This window comes from Balaenoptera borealis (assembly GCF_965194805.1).
Source record: "Balaenoptera borealis genome assembly, chromosome: 2".
Lineage (NCBI taxonomy): Eukaryota > Metazoa > Chordata > Mammalia > Artiodactyla > Balaenopteridae > Balaenoptera > Balaenoptera borealis.
This window is the reverse complement of record NC_138867.1, coordinates 68,703,747-68,727,149: the sequence shown is the minus strand read 5'-3', so window position 1 is coordinate 68,727,149 and position 23,403 is coordinate 68,703,747. Positions and strand designations below refer to the sequence as shown.

The 23,403-nt window shown below is 34.1% G+C and overlaps 1 protein-coding gene across 2 annotated transcripts in view; it reads left to right on the top strand.

Moving 5' to 3' along the window:
* EDIL3 (EGF like repeats and discoidin domains 3) overlaps positions 1 to 23,403 on the top strand; it is a 431,990-nt gene that overhangs the window by 135,876 nt on the left and 272,711 nt on the right. For both annotated transcript variants that reach the window (XM_082377943.1, XM_082377944.1), the window contains one exon: positions 88 to 216. In XM_082377943.1, the coding sequence (XP_082234069.1) occupies positions 88 to 216 (129 nt within the window). The remainder of the gene's footprint in view (positions 1 to 87; positions 217 to 23,403) is intronic.

Below are 23,403 nucleotides of genomic sequence, written 5' to 3'. Positions count from 1 at the left end.
ACCAAAGGAAGATGAGTGGGGTATGTGAAATAGTACAGTTCACTGCCTAAGGCAAGAAAATTCAATATCTGTTTCTTTATTCCTCAGGTGATATTTGTGATCACAATCCGTGTGAAAATGGAGGTATCTGTGTGTCAGGATTGTCTGATGATTCCTTTTCCTGCAAGTGCCCAGATGGCTTCACAGATCCCAATTGTTCTAGTGTTGTGGAGGTTGGTAAGTGTAAGATTTAAGCATTTCAATAGTTATCCTCTTTGTTTTCATGAGTGACTAACAAATTTGGCTGTCAGTGCATTATGGGTACTCTGTATAAGATTCTTGCGTGTTGCTAATTAGTTAACTCCTCTGTAGGCCTCTCAAGTTTAACATTTTTATTTTATATTTAAAGTATATTTTTATTCATAGTGCTCTCAAAAAATTTAAAAATATATTTTAGTGATTAACATTATACTTTAAAGGCACTACATGTACTACTTGAATATAATAAATTTATTTTTCTAATATTAATATACATTTAAATTTTATTTTCACTGGAAAGCAATTCCCAAGTCAATTTATTCAAGTTAGATAGTCACTCTGAATAAAATAGAACTTATTTTAGTGATTGAAAATATTCATCAGTATTTTGTAGCTGTTCTAATCATAACTTTTCTAAGACTATAAATACATGATGAAAGAAAAAATATTCCAGCTGCATTGTTCTTCAAAGTCTCAAAAACACGCTTGGCAGATATTAGTCAGTGATCACATTTCAAAATGTTTTTCATCTGTGAAGTACTTCATTGGCATGTATAGTTGTGGATTCAGGGTAGCTTCCATAATTTCCAAATAGTTCTCCATTAAGAAGATATCGGTACTTTAAATAACTTAACACTACATAAATTTGTATAGAGATTTTTTTCTCTGTTTAAAAGTAATACCATGGTTAAGTTGGAAGAAAATTTTTTTCATGTCAATACAAAGAAGAAAAAAGTGAACTATATCTGTTCAATATAGGAAAACCAAACATGTATTGGATTAAAGTTCAGTCAGCCAGCATAAACCTTGGAAAAGTCAGAGATGTCCATAGCTTTTCAAAAATAGTTTTGAAGAAGAAAAGTAGTTCTGTCTACAGGAAGGGATCAGTGTGAGTTACTCACCATTGTATCTAATGCACCTAACTAGTTCCTTTATGTGTAGTAGGAGCCCAATACCCAATAACTTGGTTGAATGAATGAAAGAATAATTAAATAAAACCACTAACTAGCCATTTTTGGCCACTATTAATTGCATTTTAGTGTGCTTTATTTTTTAAATGTGTTTTACTTTTATTTTTATGTCACATTGGTATGAATGTATTACATTCAAAAAAGTTAATTATATTATTGCTGAAAAGTACTATGTTCATTTGATTCATTTCAAAGACAATTCTCTTTTAAGGCTTTTATTAACTTGCTGCTATTTTAGGGGATTTGATTCAGTGCCATAGAAATAAAACTGTTGTAACCACTTTGACCAAGTCTCCAAATATGTACAGTGAGTTTCAGAGTTTAATATGAGAATTCTATCCTCACAAAAGTCTATATCTCTGAAGAAAATTAGAATGATAAATATTCCCAACAGGAATATATGAATAGAATAAAAATTTAGAGTTATATTTTAAGCCCACTGACCCCAAATCAGCAGTGCCTTAGATTTGTAGTATATAATGTTTTTGTTGCTACTTTGTAAGGGCCAAATCTGGAACTGAAGAGGCAAATGTGTTTAAATAATTAAGAAACCAGTATCTTTATAGAATTTTGAACTAAATACTTGAATACTTCGGGCCATAGTTTTAAACATTAATTCAACATTTGTCATTTTATCAGAAGAATGATACTATAGGCTGCAACACTTTAAAATCTAAACATACTGCCATATTCCTCTTAGTTCAATGAGACTGAGAAATCAAGTGCTTATAGAATTAAGTTTTACTTAGATTCATTATTCTCTGTTATTAAAACACCTCACATTTCTTCTACCTCTTTGTTAACTCTTGCATATAATCAGGGAATACTAAGTATTTATTGAATAAAAATACTTACTAGCAATGCCTTTAATATCTAGACTACCTTATTTTTTTCGTGTCTTTAAAACTAATTATTGGTACAAATATATGAACGTTAGATCATTAAAGACAATCCTGCCTTTTTAATTTAAAAAAATCTACCACTTTTCTGGAACATTTCTGGGACATTGCTGTTGTTGTTTCCCTGCTGTTGGGTAGCACCAGTGCAGAAGAGCAGAGTGTAGTACTAGAATTTTATACCAGAAAAACCTCAAAAGCTATAGGTATTTTGATGTGATATCATAAAAGACAAAAGAGTTGAACTGTCACCATTGCTGTATTTTTACTTTAACATTAATCCTTGCAAAGATGGAGATATGCTGCTAGCCTTTTGAACCATATATATTTTGTGATCATATGAAGTTCTAAATCACCTTATTAAAACTTGCATTTTGATCTAACTTTAAAAATTATTATTACTCTATTTATTCTACAATCAAAAATATACTCTATTGTAGTGCATTTGGAGAGGGGAATTTCAAACATATGCCACTCAGAGATAAAAGTTGATTCTTGATTTTACCTCAAACTTCATTACTTTGCAGTAGCCTTATTATAAGTTCTTGACGCTACTTATTTCAAAGAGAGCCTCATCCATTTTTGGACTTTTACTCTTCCCTCTCAAAGCATCTAGTGTCAGGTAAGCACAAAACACTTTACTCCCTTTGTGACCAATCCTCACATCACTTACATTCCTATGCTACCTGTGGAAGTTTGGAGAAATTAACTTGCTCAGATTTGTGAACTTCATTCACTAGGCAGCATTGCTCTTCTTTGTACTTAATTCCTGATCTGGCTGTGTACTCCAATATCCATACTTTATCTCTTTCTATCACTCCCTGTCTCTTTGTCTGCCCCCCCAGCACACACACACATCCCTATTATACAGACATACCTATAGACCATGATGTTCTTAGCCTCTTAGAGTTATGAAAACTCCCTTCTGATATCCACAAAAGGCTATAGGAAAGCACCTCTATGAACAAAGGAAAGGAAAAAAGCCTAGTTAGCATCCTCTGATTTGAAGACATCAGCCAGATTTACCAGTGTTTGCATAGACGTGCAGTGGACAATGCCACCTTCTCCAGAGGACTGCTAGATAAGCACCATGTGGTTAAGACCCTAATTACTTCCCAGTTACTTGCTCACATTCTTGAATGGCACTGTGTAGTTTGGAGCCAAATATTGACACATTTATTTCACAGAAAAATTTCTATTACTAGTGAACATTCTAACATTCATATATGGAAACCTTGGGAATTATTAAATTGTCCAAGTGCCATGGTATAATTCTCCTCTGTATGCTATCAGAGTATTTCTGTAAACTAATAACAAATATAAATTTTAAAACTCAATTACATAGTATATTAATGCAACCAAAGAGGACAGAGTAAGTGATTGACTTTTAAAAAAAATAAAATCTTAGTTTTCATTTATTCTTAAACAAATACTTATTTAGCACTGACTAAGTAGTAGTTACCTAATGGTAGAGATGCATTGGTAAACAAATTTACCAGAATTACTGTTTATCTAGGAAAGCAGATAAATAAATATGTAGATAAATATGATGGGTATTGTGATAGGAGAAGTAGATGGAGCCATTAGAATATAAAGCAGGTGTCCTCTTTTAAGCTAGGTATCAGAGAATGCATGCCTACCTGAAAAAAATAATATTTTGACATAATTCTAAAAAATAATTTTAATCTACCAGGCAGAAAGCTAAAAGTATTCCAGACAGAGGAAATAATTTTTAGGAAAACCAGGATATAAGAAAAGTCATAATTCCATGAACTGAAATAAATTTACTGTGGCTTAAAAGGGGAGAGACATGATGGCCATTAATGAGTCTGGAGATGGTGATGGTGGCAGATTCTGCAGGGTTGCATGATGTTTTGTGGAATTTGGACTTCATTCTAAGAGTAATAGAGAGGATTTGTACTTTTAGAATATCACTGTCACTGCAATATGGGGAAAAAATTAGAGCAGAGTATGGCAGGGGACAATTTGTAGGCTACTGCAGAGACCAGGTCAGACTTGATGATCTTAGCCTGGGTCAGTGTAGTAACAAAGAGGATGGAGAGGAGAGAGTCAGTAAGTATTTAAAGGATACAACAGATAAATTTTCATGACTTATGGGGTTACTGGATAAAAGGAGTTTGCATAAAGGGAGGAGTAAAGAAGAAACATCTCAAATTTCTGGCCTGAGCAACTTGGGTCCATTTACTGAGACAGTGAAAATTGAGGATACACTGGATTGGAAGGCAGAAAATGAGTTGAGTATTTCACATACTGAATTTGAGGAATCTGCTAGACATTCGTAAAGAAGTCCGGCATAGATTTGGAAGTCATAATTATACAGACAGTGATTTAAGCTCAGGGACTGTATGAATCTGTCCAGAAGCAGAATAACTTGTGAAAAGAAGAGAAGACCAAGAAATGGAAACTGATGAGAGGTTCATCAACAATTAAGCAATAGGTAGAGAAAGTAAAAGCTATAAAGAAGACTGAGAAGGAGTAGTTGGGGAGATAGAAGAGAAACCAGGAAAGGGTTGTGCCCCAAAAGTTAAGGGTAGACAGGAATGGGTGGTCAGCAATGTCAAATACTGTGGAGAAGTTGACCAAGGTAAATACTTACATTGATTACATGTGACTTACGGATGATCTTGCCAAGATCAATTTTGCTGGAGTTGTGAGGAAAGAGCTAGGCTGTGGCACATGGAAGATTTAGAGGAAATTTTTTAAAAAGTAGGAATACAAGGGAACTTCCTCAACTTGATAAAGAATATCTATAAAAAACCTACAGCTACCATCATACATAATGATGAGAAATTCAAAGCTTTCCCACTAAGATCAGAAACAAGGCAAGGATGGCCCCTCCCACCACTCCATTTTAATATTGTACTGGAAGTGCTATCTAATGCAGTAAGACAAGTAAAGGAAATAAAAATATACAGATTGGAAAGGAAGAAATAAAGCTGTTTTTGTTCACAGATGACATAATCATTTAGAAAATCCTAGAGTCAACAAAAAAAAAATCCTCCTGGAACTAATGAGGATTTATAGCAAAGTTGCAGGATGCAAGGTTAATATACAAAAGTAAATCATCTTCCTATGTAACCGCAATGAACAAGTGGAATTTGAAATTAAAAAACATAGTAATGTTTACATTAGCACCCACAAAAATTAAATAATTAGGTATTTAAAACTCTGATGAATGAAATCAAAGAAGAGCTAAATAAGTGGAGAGGTATTTGTGTTCATGGATAGGGAGACTTAGTATTGTCAAGATGTCAGTTTTTCCCAAATTGATCTATAGATTCAAGCAATCCCAATCAACATCTCAAGAAGTTATTTTGTACATATCAACAAACTGATTCAAGAGCTTGTATGGAGAGGCAAGAGATACAGAATAGCCAGCAGAATATTAGAGGAGAAGAGCAAAGTTGGAGGAATGATAATACCTGACTTCAAGACTTACTGTAATGCTATAGTACTCAAGACAGTGTGGTATCAAGAAACAATAGACAAATAGATCAATGGAACAGAATGGAGAGTTCAGAAATAGATATATAGTAATATAGTCAACTGGTCATTGACAAAGGAACAAAGGCAATACAATGGAGCAAAGGGAGTCTTCTCTACAAATGGTGCTGGAACAACTGGACATTCCCATGCAAAAAAAATGAATATAGACATAGATGCCCTTCACAGAAAGTTAATTCAAAATGGACCACATATGTGTGTGTGTATATATATATGTGTGTGTGTGTGTGTGTGTGTGTGTGTGTATAATATGTATAACTTAATCACTTTGCTGTACAGCAGAAATTAACTCAGCACTATAAATCAACTATACTTCAATTTAAAAAAATGGATCATAGACCTAAATGTAAAGTGCAAAACTATAAAACCCCTAGGAAATAACATGAGAGAGAATCTAGAAGACTTTGAGTATGAAGATAACTTTTCTAATACAACACCAAAGACATAATCCATGAAAGAAAGAATTCATAAGCTGGGCTTTATCAAACTTCTGCTCTGTGGAAGACAGTGTGAAGAGAATGAGAAGGTAAGCCACAAACTGGGAGAGTATATTTGGAAAAAACATAGCTGTTCTCCAAAAAAAATCTTGGCTCTTCTCGAAAATATACAAAGAACTCTTAAAACTCAACAATAAGAAAGCAAGCAGCTTGATTTAAAAAATGAGTCAAAAGCCTTAAAAAACACCTCACCAAAGAAGACATACAGATGGCAGATAAACATATGAAAAGATGTCCCACACCATGTGTCGTCAGGGAAATGCAAATTAAAACAACGAGATACCACTACACACCTATCAGAATGACCAAAATCTAGAACACTGATAACACCAAATGCTGGAAAGCATGTAGAGCAGTAGAAACTCTCATTCATTGCTGGTGAGAATGCAAAAATGGTGCAGCCATTTTGGAAAATAGTTTGGCAGTTTCTTACAAAGCAAAACATACTCTTACCATGTGATCCAGCTATCATGCTCCTTGGTATTTACCAAAAGAAGTTGGAAACTTATGTCCATGCAAAAACGTACACACAGATGCTTATAGCAGTTTTATCTGTAACTGACAAAACTTGGAAGCAACCAAGATGTCCTTCAGTATGTGAATACATAAACTGTGGTACATCCAGACAATGGAGTATTATTCAGCTCTTTAAAAAATGAACTATCAAATCATGAACAGACATGGAGGAAGCTTAAATGCATACGACTAAGTGAAAACAGCCAGTTTGAAAAGACTACATACTGTATGAATCCAACTCTATGACCTTCTGGGAAAGGCAGAACTAGGGACAGTAAAAAGATCAGTGGATGCTGGGACAGGGTGGTAGGGATGAATAGCAATAGAGCAAAGATTTTAGGGCAATGAAAATACTCTATATGATACTGTAACATTGGATACATGTTACTATGCACTTGTCCAAACCTATGCAATGTACAACACCAAGAGTAAGCCCTAATGCAACCTATAGACTTTGGATGATTATGATGGGTAAATGTACATTCATCAGTTGTAGCAAATGTACCATTTTGGTGGGGAGTGGTGATAATGGTAGAGGTGCTTGTGCGAGGTCAGAGACCATATGGGAAATCTCTATACCTTCCTCTATTTTGCTGTGAATCTAAAACTGCTGTAAAAAGTAGTCTTTAATTTTTAAAAATGACTATAACAAACATTCATCAATTTATTCATTTGTTTGCCCATCCATCAAATATTTAGCGAGCACATACTACGTGTTAGACACTCTTCCTGGCAGTGAGGATATGACCATTAAAAAAGAGGCTTTGCCTTCACAAATCTTCTAGTCAAAAGGGGAACTAGACAGTAAACCACTACACTTATCATGGTAAGCTCTATTTAAAAAATAAAGACAAGTGTAAGGTAGAATAAAAGGAGGTTATTTTTGGATAGGACTATTAGGAAAGACTGAAAGGTTGATGTTTGAACAGAGAGAAGAGCTGAGATACCTTCATTGCATACAGATGGCAGAGTGACGACAGTAACTAAAGAGGAATTTGGGCCAAGGGGGTTTTTCCTTTAAAATAGAACTATAATGGCATTATGATTCAGAAATATGATATAAAACCTAAGCTTGTGTTTTACTAAGAATAAACTAAATCAGATGACTCATATAGATATTTTAATGATATTTAGCATACGCTTAACCTATTAAAACTATCAGTCTGACAACAGAGGACATAAACATTGGAATTTTGTAGTAATTTAAAATCCATCATCACTTTTAGAAAGAATTCAAAGTACCTGTGTTTCTGAGAGTAGTTCAGTACAGGGAAATGAAGCATATTATTTCATTTCTAGTTCTTCCTCTTTATCCTGTCTGTCATTTCACTGGCTTCTAATCAGGTTTTCTCATTTAGAAAAAAATTAATAAACATGAAGGTGCTTTATCCTGTTCTGTCTTCTCCTGTCCTCTTCTATGGTTCTACATTGAAACTTATTTCCCTTCGGTAATTGGTATCCATTTTCTAACATGAATTCGGGTTCTTTTAAATTTGTGGCCCTCAGCTCTCCTCACTGCTAATCTATCCTTCTGCTTCCATTTTGTTATGAGAAATTGGTTACATTTGCCCCAGAAACACGAAGTATCACGTAAAAATTAAAAAAAAAAAAATACACACCAATTTCCACTGTACGTCTTGCACCATGCATAACCATATTCATGTTTATCTTTTAGAAGACGACCAGTGTCAGAATTTCAAGTATTGTAGTAGAGACTGAGTCTGTCTAAAAGACTTCTTGTTAGTGAGCATGAAATATCAGAATATTGATAAGCTTTAAGTAGATCTCTTGGGTAGAGTGAGGCTACTTTTAGATTTCTGAACTTTGGTTACCAAATGAGAGATTTGGTAAATTTCAGTTAAATTATTCATATATTAGATGAAATTATGAGTAATTGTCAGTTTTTTTTTCCCCTTAAGATTACTTCTTGGACTAAGGAAAGGTAGCTCATGATTGAATCCATATTTCTAGAAATTATCATAATGAGAGTTATTCTGCATACACTAGAATAGTTTCTCAAAAGCTGCTAGCCCATGGATGATAGCTTGGAAATTTCTCGGTCAATAAGAGTCAAAGGCATTTATTTTCAGAGTTATGTTTACTTACTTTTTTGTTAATAAAAATGATTAAATATGTGTTCTTACAAATAGAATTACACACTTAAGATGACAGAATTAATAATTTAAGGGAAATGTTTTACCATTTATTTTGCATATATTATAGAAAAATAATTTTGTTTTATATATATTTAAATTTCTATAACATAGCTTATAAACCAGCTTATTAATTTTAAAGTGGTTCTAATTTACTGTTAATTATAATAATCAGAGTTTGTTAGCTTGCAATTCCAAGCCCTAACATTTATATACTAACCTCAGAAAACACATATATAACATCAAAGGACTTCAGAAAATATCAAGTACAGAAATCCTCTCTTGCCCAGTCAAAAGATGAGTGCCAATTTGTGGTAAGGCTTTTACTTTCAGGAAAAGACAATGTAACAAATTAATTCTTTTTTGATGTGTACCATTTAAACCGGAATAAATACTTCGTGAATGAAGGGATAGTAGATGTGTATCATTAAGTTTTTTCTGCTTAACAAATCGCAAATTTAGTGGCTTTAAACAACAATTCATCTCACAATTCTGAAAGTCACTTAAGTGGTATTCTAGTTCACTGGTACTGGATAGTTGAAGATGGCTTGGCTAGTATGGCTTGTCTCTGATAGATCAAGCTTCCTTACATAGTGGTGGTGGGAAGGTCCCAAGAGCAGTGAGAAAGATCAAGTCACAATTAAAAGCACTTATCAAACCTCAGCCTGTGTCACATTAGCTAACGACAGTTTTGATAGGAGGATTTGCCGCTTCATATTGCAAAGGCAAGGATGCAAGAAGGGGAAGAATTTATAGCCAGTTTTATAATTTACCATAGAATGTTAGTTGCTTTGCTCTTTATTTGATTTTTTAAGTTTTTATTGGCAGTGCAAAAAGTTGGTAAACATATAGATATGTTTGTGGATATTTATTTTTATGTTACTAGCTATGAATACAAAAATTTTAGTAACACTGATTTTTATCAAAAAAAATCCTCTATTTTTTATAAGGAAGGAAAAAGTAAAAACTCTTTTAAAAGGAAAAGTTTGATTATTTTCTGTTTATTTTAAGGAAATACATTGAAGAAATTAGAAAAGTGAAAATGCAAAGTGACATTAATTTTTCCTTTTATTCAGATTCCAAATGGAGTGGCATGAAGTCGCTTGTGGCACTACCAAAATGTACAATTCTGCATATTTATGAAAATTACTATTTTAAAGTGATAGGCTAAATGACATATTTAGCATTAAACTCTGGGAAATTTTTCTCTTCCAATTTAATGGAAAAGAGGTCTACAGGAGACTTGCAAATGACTTATAAAATAGAGAAAACATGCCCAACAATCTTTAAAACCTTCTATACTGTTACTTGGTTTTATCTTCTTCATTGATTTTTCACCATTAATCTATTGCTTGATTTTAACAATTATAGCTATTGTTTGTTTCCTTTCAATTGAATTAAGTACCCATCAACCCACTGTATCCTAAACAGAGCAAGTCATTAAAAAAATAACATTGTTTTTAACCAATTGTGACAAGGTGTTAAAATCTTATCATTTCAGGGAAATTGACATGTTGCTGGAGAATGAACAAAATCTTCTTCCTATGATTACAATAGAAACAAGAAAATGAAAACATAATTTAGGTTGAGTTGCTAAATACCATTAACAGGAAGAAAAGTGAACAGTGTGTGCATTGTTTTTATCTTGACATAGCCAGCTATATTTAAGAATTTATATTTTACATAGAATTATTGATTTTATTACAAGAGTAATAAAGAAGAAAACTTAGGAAATATAAAATAAAAGAAGTAAATAAAAAGTATCATAATCCTAGGTTATATATACTTTCATTATCTTTTCTATCATTTACCTACATCTAAAGTTCTATCTATGTCTGAATCTATAGTCATATACAGTCATATAAAGAGTGATAGCAATTTAAATTGACACCTTTATACAGAATTGTCTACATGTGTTTATGTGTATACATATGTGTGCATAAAACATACTATACATAGCATATTCTTTGATGATTCTTTTTCACTTAGGATATGAAATTAAAATCTTTCCATTTCATAAAAAATTCTTTCCTGACATTTAAAATATCAGGCTAACATTCCATCACTTACCTTCATTTTATTCAGCCAGCCCCTATTTTTTTTTAACATCTTTATTGGAGTCTATTTGCTTTACAATGGTGTGTTAGTTTCTGCTGTATAACAAAGTGAATCAGCTATACGTATACATACATCCCCATATCTCCTCCCTCTTGCACCTCCCTCCCATCTTCCCTATCCCACCCCTCTAGGTGGACACAAAGCACCGAGCTGATCTCCCTGTGCCATGCAGCTGCTTCTCACTAGCTATCTATTTTACATTTGGTAGTGTATATATGTCCATGCCACTCTCTCACTTCATCCCAGCTTATCCTTGCCCCTCCCCATGTCCTCAAGTCCATTCTCTACATCTGCGTCTTCATTCCTGTCCTGCTCCTAGGTTCTTCAAAACCATTTTTTCTTTTTTTTAGATTCCATATGTATTTGTTTTTCTCTTTCTGACTTACTTCACTCTGTATGACAGACTCTAGGTCCATCCTCCTCACAACAAATAACTCAATTTTGTTTCTTTTTATGGCTGAGTAATATTCCATTGTATATATGTGCCACATCTTCTTTATCCATTCAATCTGTCGATGGACACTTAGGTTGCTTCCATGTCCTGGCTATTGTAAATAGAGCTGCAATGAACATTTTGGTACATGACTCTTTTTGAATTATGGTTTTCTCAGGGTATATGCCCAGTAGTGGGTTTGCTGGGTCGTATGGTAGTTCTATTTTTAGTTTCTTAAGGAACCTCCATACTGTTCTCCATAGTGGCTCTATCAATTTACATTCCCACCAACAGTGCAAGAGGGTTCCCTTTTCTCCAGCATTTATTGTTTGTAGATTTTCTGATGATAGCCATTCTGACTGGTGTGAGATGATATCTCATTGTAGTTTTGATTTACATTTTTCTAATGATTAGTGATGTTGAGCATCCTTTCATGTGTTTGTTGGGAATCTGTATCAGCCCCTATTTTTGGACATATAAGTTACTTGCAAATTTCCTCTATTATAAAGATTTTGGTACATATTCTTCTAACTAAATTTTGTGTACATTCACCATTGTCTCCTTAGACTAAATTCTTAAAAGTAAATGGTTGGGATAAGAGTTATTTGAGAACCTTTACTATCATAAGTATTGTATAGGAAAGGTAAACAGTTTATCATGATGGCTTTTTTAATGAAAAAAAAGCTTAATAGGCTTAGATCTACTTAATCACAGTAATGTAGATTTGGAGTTATTTGATTTATATAATAAGAGAAGAAAAATATACTTGGAGAGCAGAAGAAAAGATTGTTGTCCTATCAAATATATTTTTTAAATACCATATGAAGACTACATCCCCTTTTATTTTCACTTAAACAGTTATTATATAAGGGCATAAATCATTTAAAAAGGACAAACTATAGATAGGCATACAGAAAGTCCAGTTTGGTAAAAACTGTGAGGAAAAGGCTATTCTCTAAAAGTAAGACCAATGAGAGAGGGAGCAGGCATTTTATCAAAGAAACCTTAAAAATGGCTCTAGAGCATCTAGAGTATGGAACAGACTTAGAATGACTGGGTAAGGAAAGCCTAAGAAGGTTAGATAAAGGTAGGAAGTGGGGGAAAGATTATTATGACTCTAATGGAAAGTGAAAGGCTCTTGGATGAATGAGGGTACGTTTGCTCTCTTCTTTCCACCTACCATTAGTTACATGAATGAAGAGAAAGAGATGAAGCATTAAGAATTCATTGAAATTTGTATTTTGATAGGTTGATATTTATTTCTTAAAACTATTAGAACCCCCTGTAGTTTTTAATATTAGTAAATTAGATTGATCAACAAATCTTATTGGCACCTACTATGTGCTAGGCTCCTACTGTTTGTTACAAGGAATTACTAGAGTAAAGCATAAGGGTTACTACAATGAAATAGAAGGCATGAAACTTTTCTCAAGGAGTTTCAAGTAGACGTCATTGTGTGTGAAGGCTTATTTGGCCACAGTCCCTGAAGTCATAGGAAAACTGGGTGACACCTTAAGGTAACTTTGTACTCTAGGACAATTTATTTTTCAACATATATCAGAGTATTTATGTGAAGGCAAATTCTGTAATCCATATTACTTAAAGGACAGTGGCAACACATAATTTTTAAATAAGTCATATAATGAGAGCGAATTGGGGCAGAATCCTTTTCAGAATTTAATTTTTCCCTCTGAAAGAATAAAATTCACTGAACTATGATTTAAAATGGACAATAATCAATATTTTCTGTTTATTTTATCTTAATCAAAGCTTGGAAAATAAAGTAGGAGGACACAATTTCAGTTCCTCAGTAAAAGATAGAACCACAGATGAGGGTGTTTTCTTAAGTACTAATCCTGGGAAAATATATCAAATTTCAAGTAAGAATTAGCACCTTCTTTGCATAGTATGTTGATAAATCCCCACAATGTCTCTACGTGGTAAAAATTTAATTGAGAAATCAGACCCCCAAGTGCTTCATCCAAATCAGAGAGAGCAATTGAGTATAGAACTCATTACTGCTACACAGTAGCTACTATATATTTTCAACAACAAGACACATGTTGTTTGTGTCAACTCAGCTCTATTTCAATCAATGTCATTGATTGAATGGCATAAATGGCATAAATCAGGGTGCATCACACAACATGCTCTGGGCTCTGAGGTCAGCTTCCATTAATTATTCAACTCTGGAGGTTGAGCTATATTATCTCCACAACGATTTCCTGACCCAAAACTTCTGTGGTAAGTCTCACCTCACAGCCAGACATTCTGGTTATCAGGTCATCATGTAGTGAACATTGAAGTGGGGCATTTATGAAATTTACCAATCACCATAATGCCAATGACATTTTTTCTTTCACCTTTTCCCTTTAATAGTGTTTTTAGAGTACTCTATCCATTAAAAGGCTAATGTATGCATTATTCTTGCAATAATCTTGAAATAACCAGTTGAGCTAACACCAATCTCAGTGTTAAATGGGTAAAGGATTCTGTGATAAACACGATGACTATACCAAGGTCATGAATTCCTGCTCAAAGGTGGGCAGAACAGGCATTAAACCTGAAATTGTGTCCCATGCTTTTTCTACAGTCCAGTGTTTGTGTCCAAATTAAAGTGTACCTGTTACACATATGGGGAGGGATACTTTGAAGCAGTGAGAGAATGTGGAGATACAATAACAATAATGATAGTATTAAAACCTCTATTCCAGTGTTGTCATGCTGAGCATGCTCTTGGAATTCTGTAGGAACACATTCTCTAAAGAATTGCATCATGATGTTGTGATCAATAACTAAGCCATACTGAATTCAAATTCTGACTGTTCTATTTACTATCTCTGTTACTTTGGCCAAGTTGCTTAACCTCTTGATGCTTTCGTTCCTTACCTGTAAAATCCAGGTAATAATAGTACCAACTTCAAAGGGGTTTTGTTCAAATTAAGTGAATTGGTATATGTAAGGTTCTTAGAATAGTTCCTGACTTATAAAAGAGCTATGTAGCAGTTATAAAATAAGTAAATAAAAATAGATAGACCTTATAGACAATTTAAAGGTTACATGCAGGAATCAAGTTTCCAAGTCCCTGAATATTCTTCCATCATTTCAGTCATTAATAACATTATTGAAATGTCCAGTAAATCCTGACCTATTATTTTTATGTCAGGATTTTTTCTGCTTGTGCTTGAATATGCAAACTGGGGGCAATTTAGCTGTCAGCTTTTAATTTTTCAAAATTTTCTTTTCTTCAGTGTATAATCTGACAGATCACCTCATTTGTTATGGGAAAAAAGAGAACCCTATGTTTTATTATTTGAAAATTATGAGTAATGTAAGTAATGTTTACATAATTAGGAATTGGCCTTTCAGGAATAGAGCTTTCCTTATGCTTACAGCAAATAACTTATGAATTGATTTTTCTTTATAAGATTGCAAAATGGGAATCCTGTAAAGGCATAATAAATACAAAGTTGGAATTTATGACAACGTATTAATATTAGATTCTCAGATGTGATACATCAACAATAAGCTCTTTGTGGCTTTGCATAAAGATAGAATCACAGAGCAGAAAAGAACAGTAGAATCTTCCATTTAATGAATGTTATTGAGCATCTCTGGAGAGCTGTTCCTGACCCACAGGGCCTAACCTCCCCTTTGTCTATGCCCCCAAGATAAAGAGCTTGACCTTGAGATAAATTTGGGAAAGACTATAAAACACACACACCAATTGTCATTACACAATGCAGAAAATAATCATCCTGAGAGGAGAACAAAGTGCTGTAGGTATCAAGAGGAGGAAAGGTTACTTCCAGTCCTAGGAATCAGATTCAATGGGTGAGATAGCTTTTGAGATGGGCTGGGTTGGAAGTGTACTTCACCAGTAAAATTATTTGGTGGGAACATTTTAAGCAAAATACAGGATAATAAAAGGCACAAAGATGAGAGGCATGGGAACCTTCTGGAAGAATTAGCATTAGTGGTTGCCTAGATTATTTGGTGTTTGCAGAGATTCTGAGGAGCCAGACAGGAAGGTGGTTTGGATCTACACCGTATAGGGCCTTTAGTCCATCCTCTTGAACTATTTCCATAATATAGTTTTCAATGTTATTAACAATATCATCCCAGGAACATGATTCTGTAATCTCTTTTGATAATGTATAATTGAAGCATACCAACATTATAAAAACAAAACAACACAAAACTCTTATTAACAAAATTTGTGATAATTTTTAAGTAGTACCTCAGGCTTTTCTTTTGAGGATTAAATTGTACTGTTTTTTTTTTTTTCCATTATGTTTTTTCTGCCTCCAAGATAAACCTGTTTTTCAACTCATTAATTATCATGATTGTTTTCAATAAGATTCGGTCTAATAGGTATTTGATTTGGAAAAGGCTCAGCGTGGCTTATTGACTGAAATTAGTGTTAATTTCTAACCTAGAATTTCTAACCAGAAATTAATTGCTGAAAGAAGCAACTGCAAAGTTTCAAAAATAGTTTTCAGGAGACCCTCCTATGAACAGAAATGTCAACTGACATGTGGAAAATCCCATGAGAAACCACAAAATATTTATATCCATCTAGATGGACACCTAGTCCTGGACACTAAGGAAACTGTTTCAATGAAGACAAATGTTTGGTTTTCCTGTCTGTGACGTAATCAACTACATATGAAATATATGCAAACTAGATTCTTTGCTAGAGAGAAAATGAAAGATTGGAAAAATACATTTAGGGCTTTGCTTGATTTCAAACTTTTGCAATTTTTCCTATTGCTAAGGTACTTTTAGATACTGGCTTGCAAGCCAGTCTGTTCTCTCTTGACCTTCACCACATGTCTCCCTCCCCCTTTTTTTTCCTGCCCAATCTTGCCCTCAGATAGAAAGGAGATAAGATTAGTAGCCCCCAGTGTCCTAGGAATTGGTCTGTAAGATGAGGCTGGAGGAAGGGGAGAAAGGAAATTAATTCTTTCAGCAGCATGAAGAAGGCAGGTAATAACGCCATTGTATTCTGTGCTAGTTAGATCTCATCTGGACATCTAAATCTTGTTGCTGTAAGATTTCATTCGTATTGCTATGTTTTAAAAGACCCTGACAAATTTGAATTTATCAAGAGGAGGTTAATAAAAATGATGACCAGGTTGTACGTCACGATTATGAAATTAAGTGGAGATGTTTGTCTCCGTTAAGAAGAGAATTATAGGGAATATGTTAGTTGTCTTCAAATATTTGAATGGCTGGTATGTCAAAGAAAGCCACATTATTCCATTGTTTTCCAGATGCTGTCTTTAGGAGAGTGATATGATGTGTTTCTTTGTGAGATTATGAGTTCCCTGCCACTAGAAGTTTTGAAGCAATGTTTAGATTTTTGATTGGCAGGTTGGACTAAGTGACCTTTAATTTCAGTTTGGATTTAAACTTTTATTTATGCATAGTCGCTTACATCTTGCTTTCTGAACAGGCTGTTTCCTAGACTGTTTCTTGACAGTTTGGAAAAGTAGAAGTTAATAGTGTGCATTCACAACTTGAAAATAACCTCAAAGATAAGAAGAATGGGGCTTGGGCCCTCCCTGAATAGCCTTGTACCTTTATTCAATTTCATTGCCTTAAAGTTAGACCTGTCCACTTTTTTTATCACTTTTTTTTAATCCTTAAAGACGTTCCAGTTAAGGAAAAATTCATCCTAGGGAGACAAGTTCTGAAGATAGGGAAATTACATTGTCAATGTCGTTTGATTAACACCTGAATGTAGATACACTGACTATTTTCTTTTCAAGAAGGTCCTAATGATTCTGAAAAGAAAGCATTTAATTTTAGCTTCTATTTTAACAGGCAGGAAAAATATCCTCTATAGCAGTCATTAACTCACTGCTGAATAAGTCAGTGGCACATTAGATTAATTGAGCTCTGTATAGGCAAGCAGAGCCTGTGCTTTATCACTTATCGTTAGTGTCCTTGGGACGAGTTCAAGCTACATGAAAAAAAGAATTCCCCTTGACCAAAGAGAAACAGATAGATCCACCAGAGGTATCTCAGCTCTATTCAAGTTACACCTTCCACTGTTCTTTCCCTTCATCTTTTGAGTTTCAAAAGATATTTTAATTAAGCCAGATGTGTGGATCTGTATTTTGGGAACCCATCATTTCAAAGCCATCATAAAATTTCTGAATTCCTCTTTGGAATATAAGTAGTGAAAAAAGAATGATATTTTACTAAAAGGCTTCTCAGATTTCATAAATGGTATAAATGTCATGTTTGAAATAACCGTATCATTAAATACTGGCTTGTGCACATACACACACACACATTATATGCCAATATTTTGTAATAAGGTAATTTTCTGTCTTCAAGTAGTCACCATTAATTTTTTTAAACGTTGAAGTTTTTTTAAATAAATTTATTTATTTATTTATTTATGGCTGTGTTGGGTCTTCGTTTCTGTGCGAGGGCTTTCTCCGGTTGCGGCGAGCGGGGGCCACTCTTCATGGCGGTGCGCGGGCCTCTCACCGTCGCGGCCTCTCTTGTTGCGGAGCACAGGCTCCAGACGCGCAGGCTCAGTAGTTGTGGCTCACGGGCCTAGTTGCTCCGCGGCATGTGGGATCTTCCCAGACCAGGGCTCGAACCCGTGTGCCCTGCATTGGCAGGCGGATTCTTAACCACTGCGCCACCAGGGAAGCCCCAACGTTGAAGTTTTATATTATTTAATATAAGAATATTATATTCAGTATACAGCCCTACATACCCCCTAGTGGGGTGAAGGTGATGGGCAGGGAAATCTGTTAGTCTAAGGCTGCATCTCCTCAAGCCCACAGCTCAGCCATTTCTTCGTCTCTTGTGTCTTGTGCTTGGGCATCGGTCACTGGAACTTTTACTTGATCTCCATTAATAGTAACTCTATTGCAAGGGAGGTAACTTTCATAGGAAGAAGTCACAAATATAATACTGTCCAATATATTTAAGAAGCATGTTACTAAAGATAGGCTGACAGCATAAAAGAGGATCCTTTAAAAGCCTTATTTATAAAAAATGAATATTTTATATTGTGTTTAAGATTATGAGCTCTTATTTATTTAATGAAATTATTTGGTCATTTATTTTTGTTTCATAGTTCTACCACTGTTCAAATGGAGTCTGATTATTCATTGAAATAGTATTTCTAAGAGAAAAACCCTGAATCCATCCAAATATCATTCAGTAGAGACTTAAATAAATCATGGTTTACCCATAAAATAAAATATTATTATTGTCCATATTCACTGATAATATTGAGATAGAAAATATGTGCAATATATTAATGAAAGCAAGTCAAAGAACATCATATATTATATAATCCAAGTTTTATTTATAGTATAAATATTTAATTATAATTACATATAATTTTATATATGTATTCTGATGTTTAAGGATTTTTACTTCAAAATTCAGTTTGTTTTGAGTTTTTAGTTGATAATTTAGATGATGTAATAAATGTAATAAATATATTTCTATTTTCTAATGCAAATCTTAACCCATTATAACAATGGGTTTTTTGCTAACCCCTTAATCACAAAATCTCTTCTGACATTAACATTTTATGTGCAATGATTCCGTGGTTTCCTTAAGTGGATGCTATCTCTGGGATTTGTGCCAGTATTGCTGATTTATCCATTATTTTTTCGTTTTTGGTTCTTTTGGTTTTAACAGATTTACTTTTTAGATTAGCTCATTTGTCCAGACTTATGGGAATGAAGTGAGGGTGAAGTGAGCAGTTGCCCACACGTAAGTAAAGCAGAAATCCATAGAATATGAGCCTGGTGGTATTAGCTTCCTTCTGTCAGTTGCTGTGAAACAGAACAATATAGGTGTTTAACCATCTGAAATTCACATATGATAAGCAAGTAACTTCAGCTGCATGGCTTTCCTGTCACATTAAACAGCATTCTTCTTCCAGAACTATTCCCTCCTCTCCTGTATTAAGTTTTCAAAAAATTATGAATTAACTTTATTGGAAATTGATAAATGTGAGCAGCCATTTATATTAACTTCTGACCTGCTTTATCCTTCACAAGTTTCTTCTATTTGGCCATGAATTTTCTTTGGCTACCTTAGGTTTAATTCCCAATTCTCTTTTTAGATGGCTCCCAGTAATGTAAAACAGCCATTAAATTCATTTACTGGACTTCATTTTCTCATGTCTAAAACTGGATAGCTTTCCAAAAATATTTACTCAGTACTAATTATGTGCACTATACAAAACTGAAACATAACTGCTGCCTTTGAAAGAAGGAGCATGGATAATGTCCAGCTTGGGAACAAGATTGGAAAATATTATTGCCATTTTGTTTAGAACTGGCTTTAGGTTGTAGTTTAAAAGCTAGTGGGGGATGTTTGGAGGCAACTAAATCGGGAAACTAAAATAAATACTAAAGAAATGAGGGTGGTGAGACTTGCATTCATTCTACAATGATGAGGTGAATTTGGATAGGGAGGGAGGACACATTGAATAAACAACGGATTTTTGAGGACAGTTGTATAAATACATGAAATGTTGAATTATAGGCTTTTGTAATGTTAAATCACCTAGCCTAAAGGAAACCTAGTGCTTCCTTTAAGTAGCAAAATGTGTCCTAATTATGTCCCCAAAGTCTCTTTAATACTAGCTGAGGTATGAATATAGGCCTGTTACTTGAGGCATATTACTTCCCAGCTACCCAATACTCTGGGAATACTTTGTAAATTACATATGATTTTACTTAGTAGAAAAAAATGAAACCAAAGCTTTCATTCATTCTTTATTATTTTCCCCATTTGTACCGCTTTCTAAAATGAGAAAATCACAAATGCATTAATTGCTGTTAACATGATTAACTGTATAAGTAGCCTGTAAAACTCATGTGAGCTATATTACTACTAAACTTTAGAAAGTGCATTTTTGTGGTTCTATTTTAATGAATGTATTTAATTAATAAACTATAGTTTGATGCTTTTTGAGTTAATTTAAAATCACAGATTTATTTTTGCATGAGATGATGAAATGGTCATTAGAGCAATCATTGTCTTTTCAAATATTATTCCTTTTCTCTCCTGCCCCAAGAAAGAAAATATGATTATATAGTTATATAAGTTATTATATATGATTATATATAAATTTATATAACAACAATATAGATGACATTTAAGGCTTTCTCTTTGGCAAGTCTAGTAATGTAGCATAAAGAAGCAACTAAATTTTATTGAGTAACACAGAGGACTGTATTAAATATTTACACATATTTTCTTTCTTTCTTTTGACAAATATTTATTGAGCCCTGCAGTGTTATAGGTATTATTCTAAAAACTGTAGTTATAAGGGTGGGCAAAAGAGGGACATTCCTGCCCTCATGAAACTCCTAGTCTAACGGAAGAGACTAGTAAGCATACAAATACATACTTACAGGCTAACTACATGTATACATAATTATATTTTATGTACTACACATTATTAACTGTATTCAAATAAATGCTGTCCTCCAAATCTAGCACAAGAATCAAACTGCATGTGGAAGACTGATAGAATAGAGAAGACTTTGAAATTCTCTGAACATTTTCTCTGCAAATCCATTGACTGCTGCTGCTTACCGTGACCCAATTATTCTGCAGTTCTGAGAGTGGAGAATTGACCACATAGTATGATGTCTGAAGTCTTTGGCCAGGAGAGACTAACACTTCTCTTCATACTTTCGCAAAAATGGAGTTGGTAATAGCAACTTTTAAGTCCTGAGGCTTGTCCTCATTGGGCCATTGGCCAAGAACAAACAAATCAACAAACAATAAAACAAAGATCACGTAAACTAGTAAAACCTCTTTCTGAATACCTCTCTGTATACTTCCAGAGACAACTCCACAACTTACTTAAATGACTGAATTCACATTTTAAATGTTCATTTACTCTTTGTTTTAGTACTAACACACACGTACACACACACACACACATTTATAGCATTTAACCTCTAGGCAGGCATGAATAATCATGCATACATATCATCGTTATTTTTGCATCACTGCAGTTGAATAAAAACATTCTAAAATGTTGTGAGAGTACAAGAATACATACTTCTTGTTGCTTTGCTCATGGAAATCATAAATTACATAGATAATTGTATATTTGCAAAGCATATTTGTGCATAATTAACTAGATTTATAGTATAGCAAACAAAATGATCCATAAGTCAATGTGAACTAACATCTCTATGTAAAATAGATTATCATATGCCAAGAAATGTATTTTATGTATTTCATATGAGCTTTTCCTATTTGGTGAGCGATGCTGGGCTGGGTATAGAATTGTTTTAAATGGATAGAATTTCCAAGGTATGAAAGTTTCCTTAAAACACCCAAGGATAAGACAAAAAGAAAAAAAACCCAGGAGATATCAAAATGGTTGAGACCACATGAAGAGACTAGAGCCTGTTCAATGAAGAAGTATGTGTGTTTTGCTAGCACATGTATATCAGGGTAATACAAAACTCACTGGGTTTGTGTAGTTATTGTACTTGACAGTTGATCCTGTGAGCAAAGGAGAAAGGTGAGGGAGGGAGGAAAGAGGGAAGGGAAGGAAAATCTGTAGGATGCCTTCTTCTCCTTCGGTTAAGCACCAACCCAGTTCATGAAGATGTACACTGCCAGACTGTCCTGAAAAAATTGTGACCAACTTCAGAAGCAGAGGAATAGGTTTATTGTATCAAAATGTGGTGGTAAACTCTGTGGAAAAATTAAAATAAAAATTTGCTGAAAGCCCAGCTGCCCTCAAAGCACAGCCCTAGACTGTATGTATTTCTGGTCTCGCCTGCCTCAGAGATGATTAATTTCTCAGGCGTTCTAATATATTTTAAATGGGAACAACAAAACTGGTTACCGTTGCAGTTGAATGCCATTAGTTACAAATAAGAGAAAGCTCAACTAAAACTAGATAAATAATAAAGTGCAAGTATTTTTCTTCAGAGCTAGAAGTCTAGAGTAAAGTCAGGATATGATTCAGTGGCTCAATAATATCATCAGTAATCTAATTTCGTTTTGTTTATCTACTCAGTCTTTGAGAATTGGCTTCTTTCTAAAGCTGGCTCCCATCATGGTTGCAAGATGTCTACCAATTTGTTTCTAGGGCCACAGACTTCCTGGTCCTTACCTAAGGAAGTGAGAGAGAGGGTTATTTGTAGATACTTCCACAGAAGAAAGTGTCTTTCCAAGAGCTCTCCTCACCCAAACACCTACAAACCCGTCCTTACACATTATTGTCCCCAGTTGGATCATATACCTACCTAGACCAATAACTGTGGCCAGGAAAAGGGAAAAGATTTACTTAGTTCTGAGATACAGACTCTCTCTCTAAATCCAAAGGAAGAGTCATCTTCCCCCAAGGCATCAATGCAGATACCCAAATAAACCTGAAGATGTTACAAGAGAAAGAGCATTGAAAGTCGGCGAAACAACCACAGAGTACATTGCAAAGGGTTTTCTACAAGCCTGCTAATTTACTGCTGCAGTTCCAACAATTGGACCCATGGCTCTGCAATAAACTTTTTATGGATAGAGCCATAATTCTCAATACTTAGTGTTCATAACAGTCACCTGCTGAGCTTTTTAAAAATGCAAAAACCTGGGCTAACACCCAGAATTCAAATTCATTAGATCTGTGGCATTTTAACAAAATCCCAGGTGATTCTGTTATGGGCAATGAGAGGACCACACTGAGTTTAATTCTGTATATTAGATATATACTTTTACTCTCTTTTCCTACCATCACCATAATTTCAGTACATTCGTCTACATTGTCACCAGGCAGAAAAATACAGAGTTGTTAGTTTGCTTTTATTTCTTTTGGTGCATGTGTTTCTAATTTCCAGGATTAGAGGAACTTGCATGTGACACAGACCTCTGTGTGTGTGTGTGTTTGTGTGTGTGTGTGTGTGTGTGTGTGTGTATTTTTATTTGCTGATTCATGAATTCCAAGAAGCAAATAGGAAGAGTAAGGAATCATTTAGGTATCATGAAATTACTTCTATGATCCATAATTTCACTTAAATGTCACTAAATAGACCACTG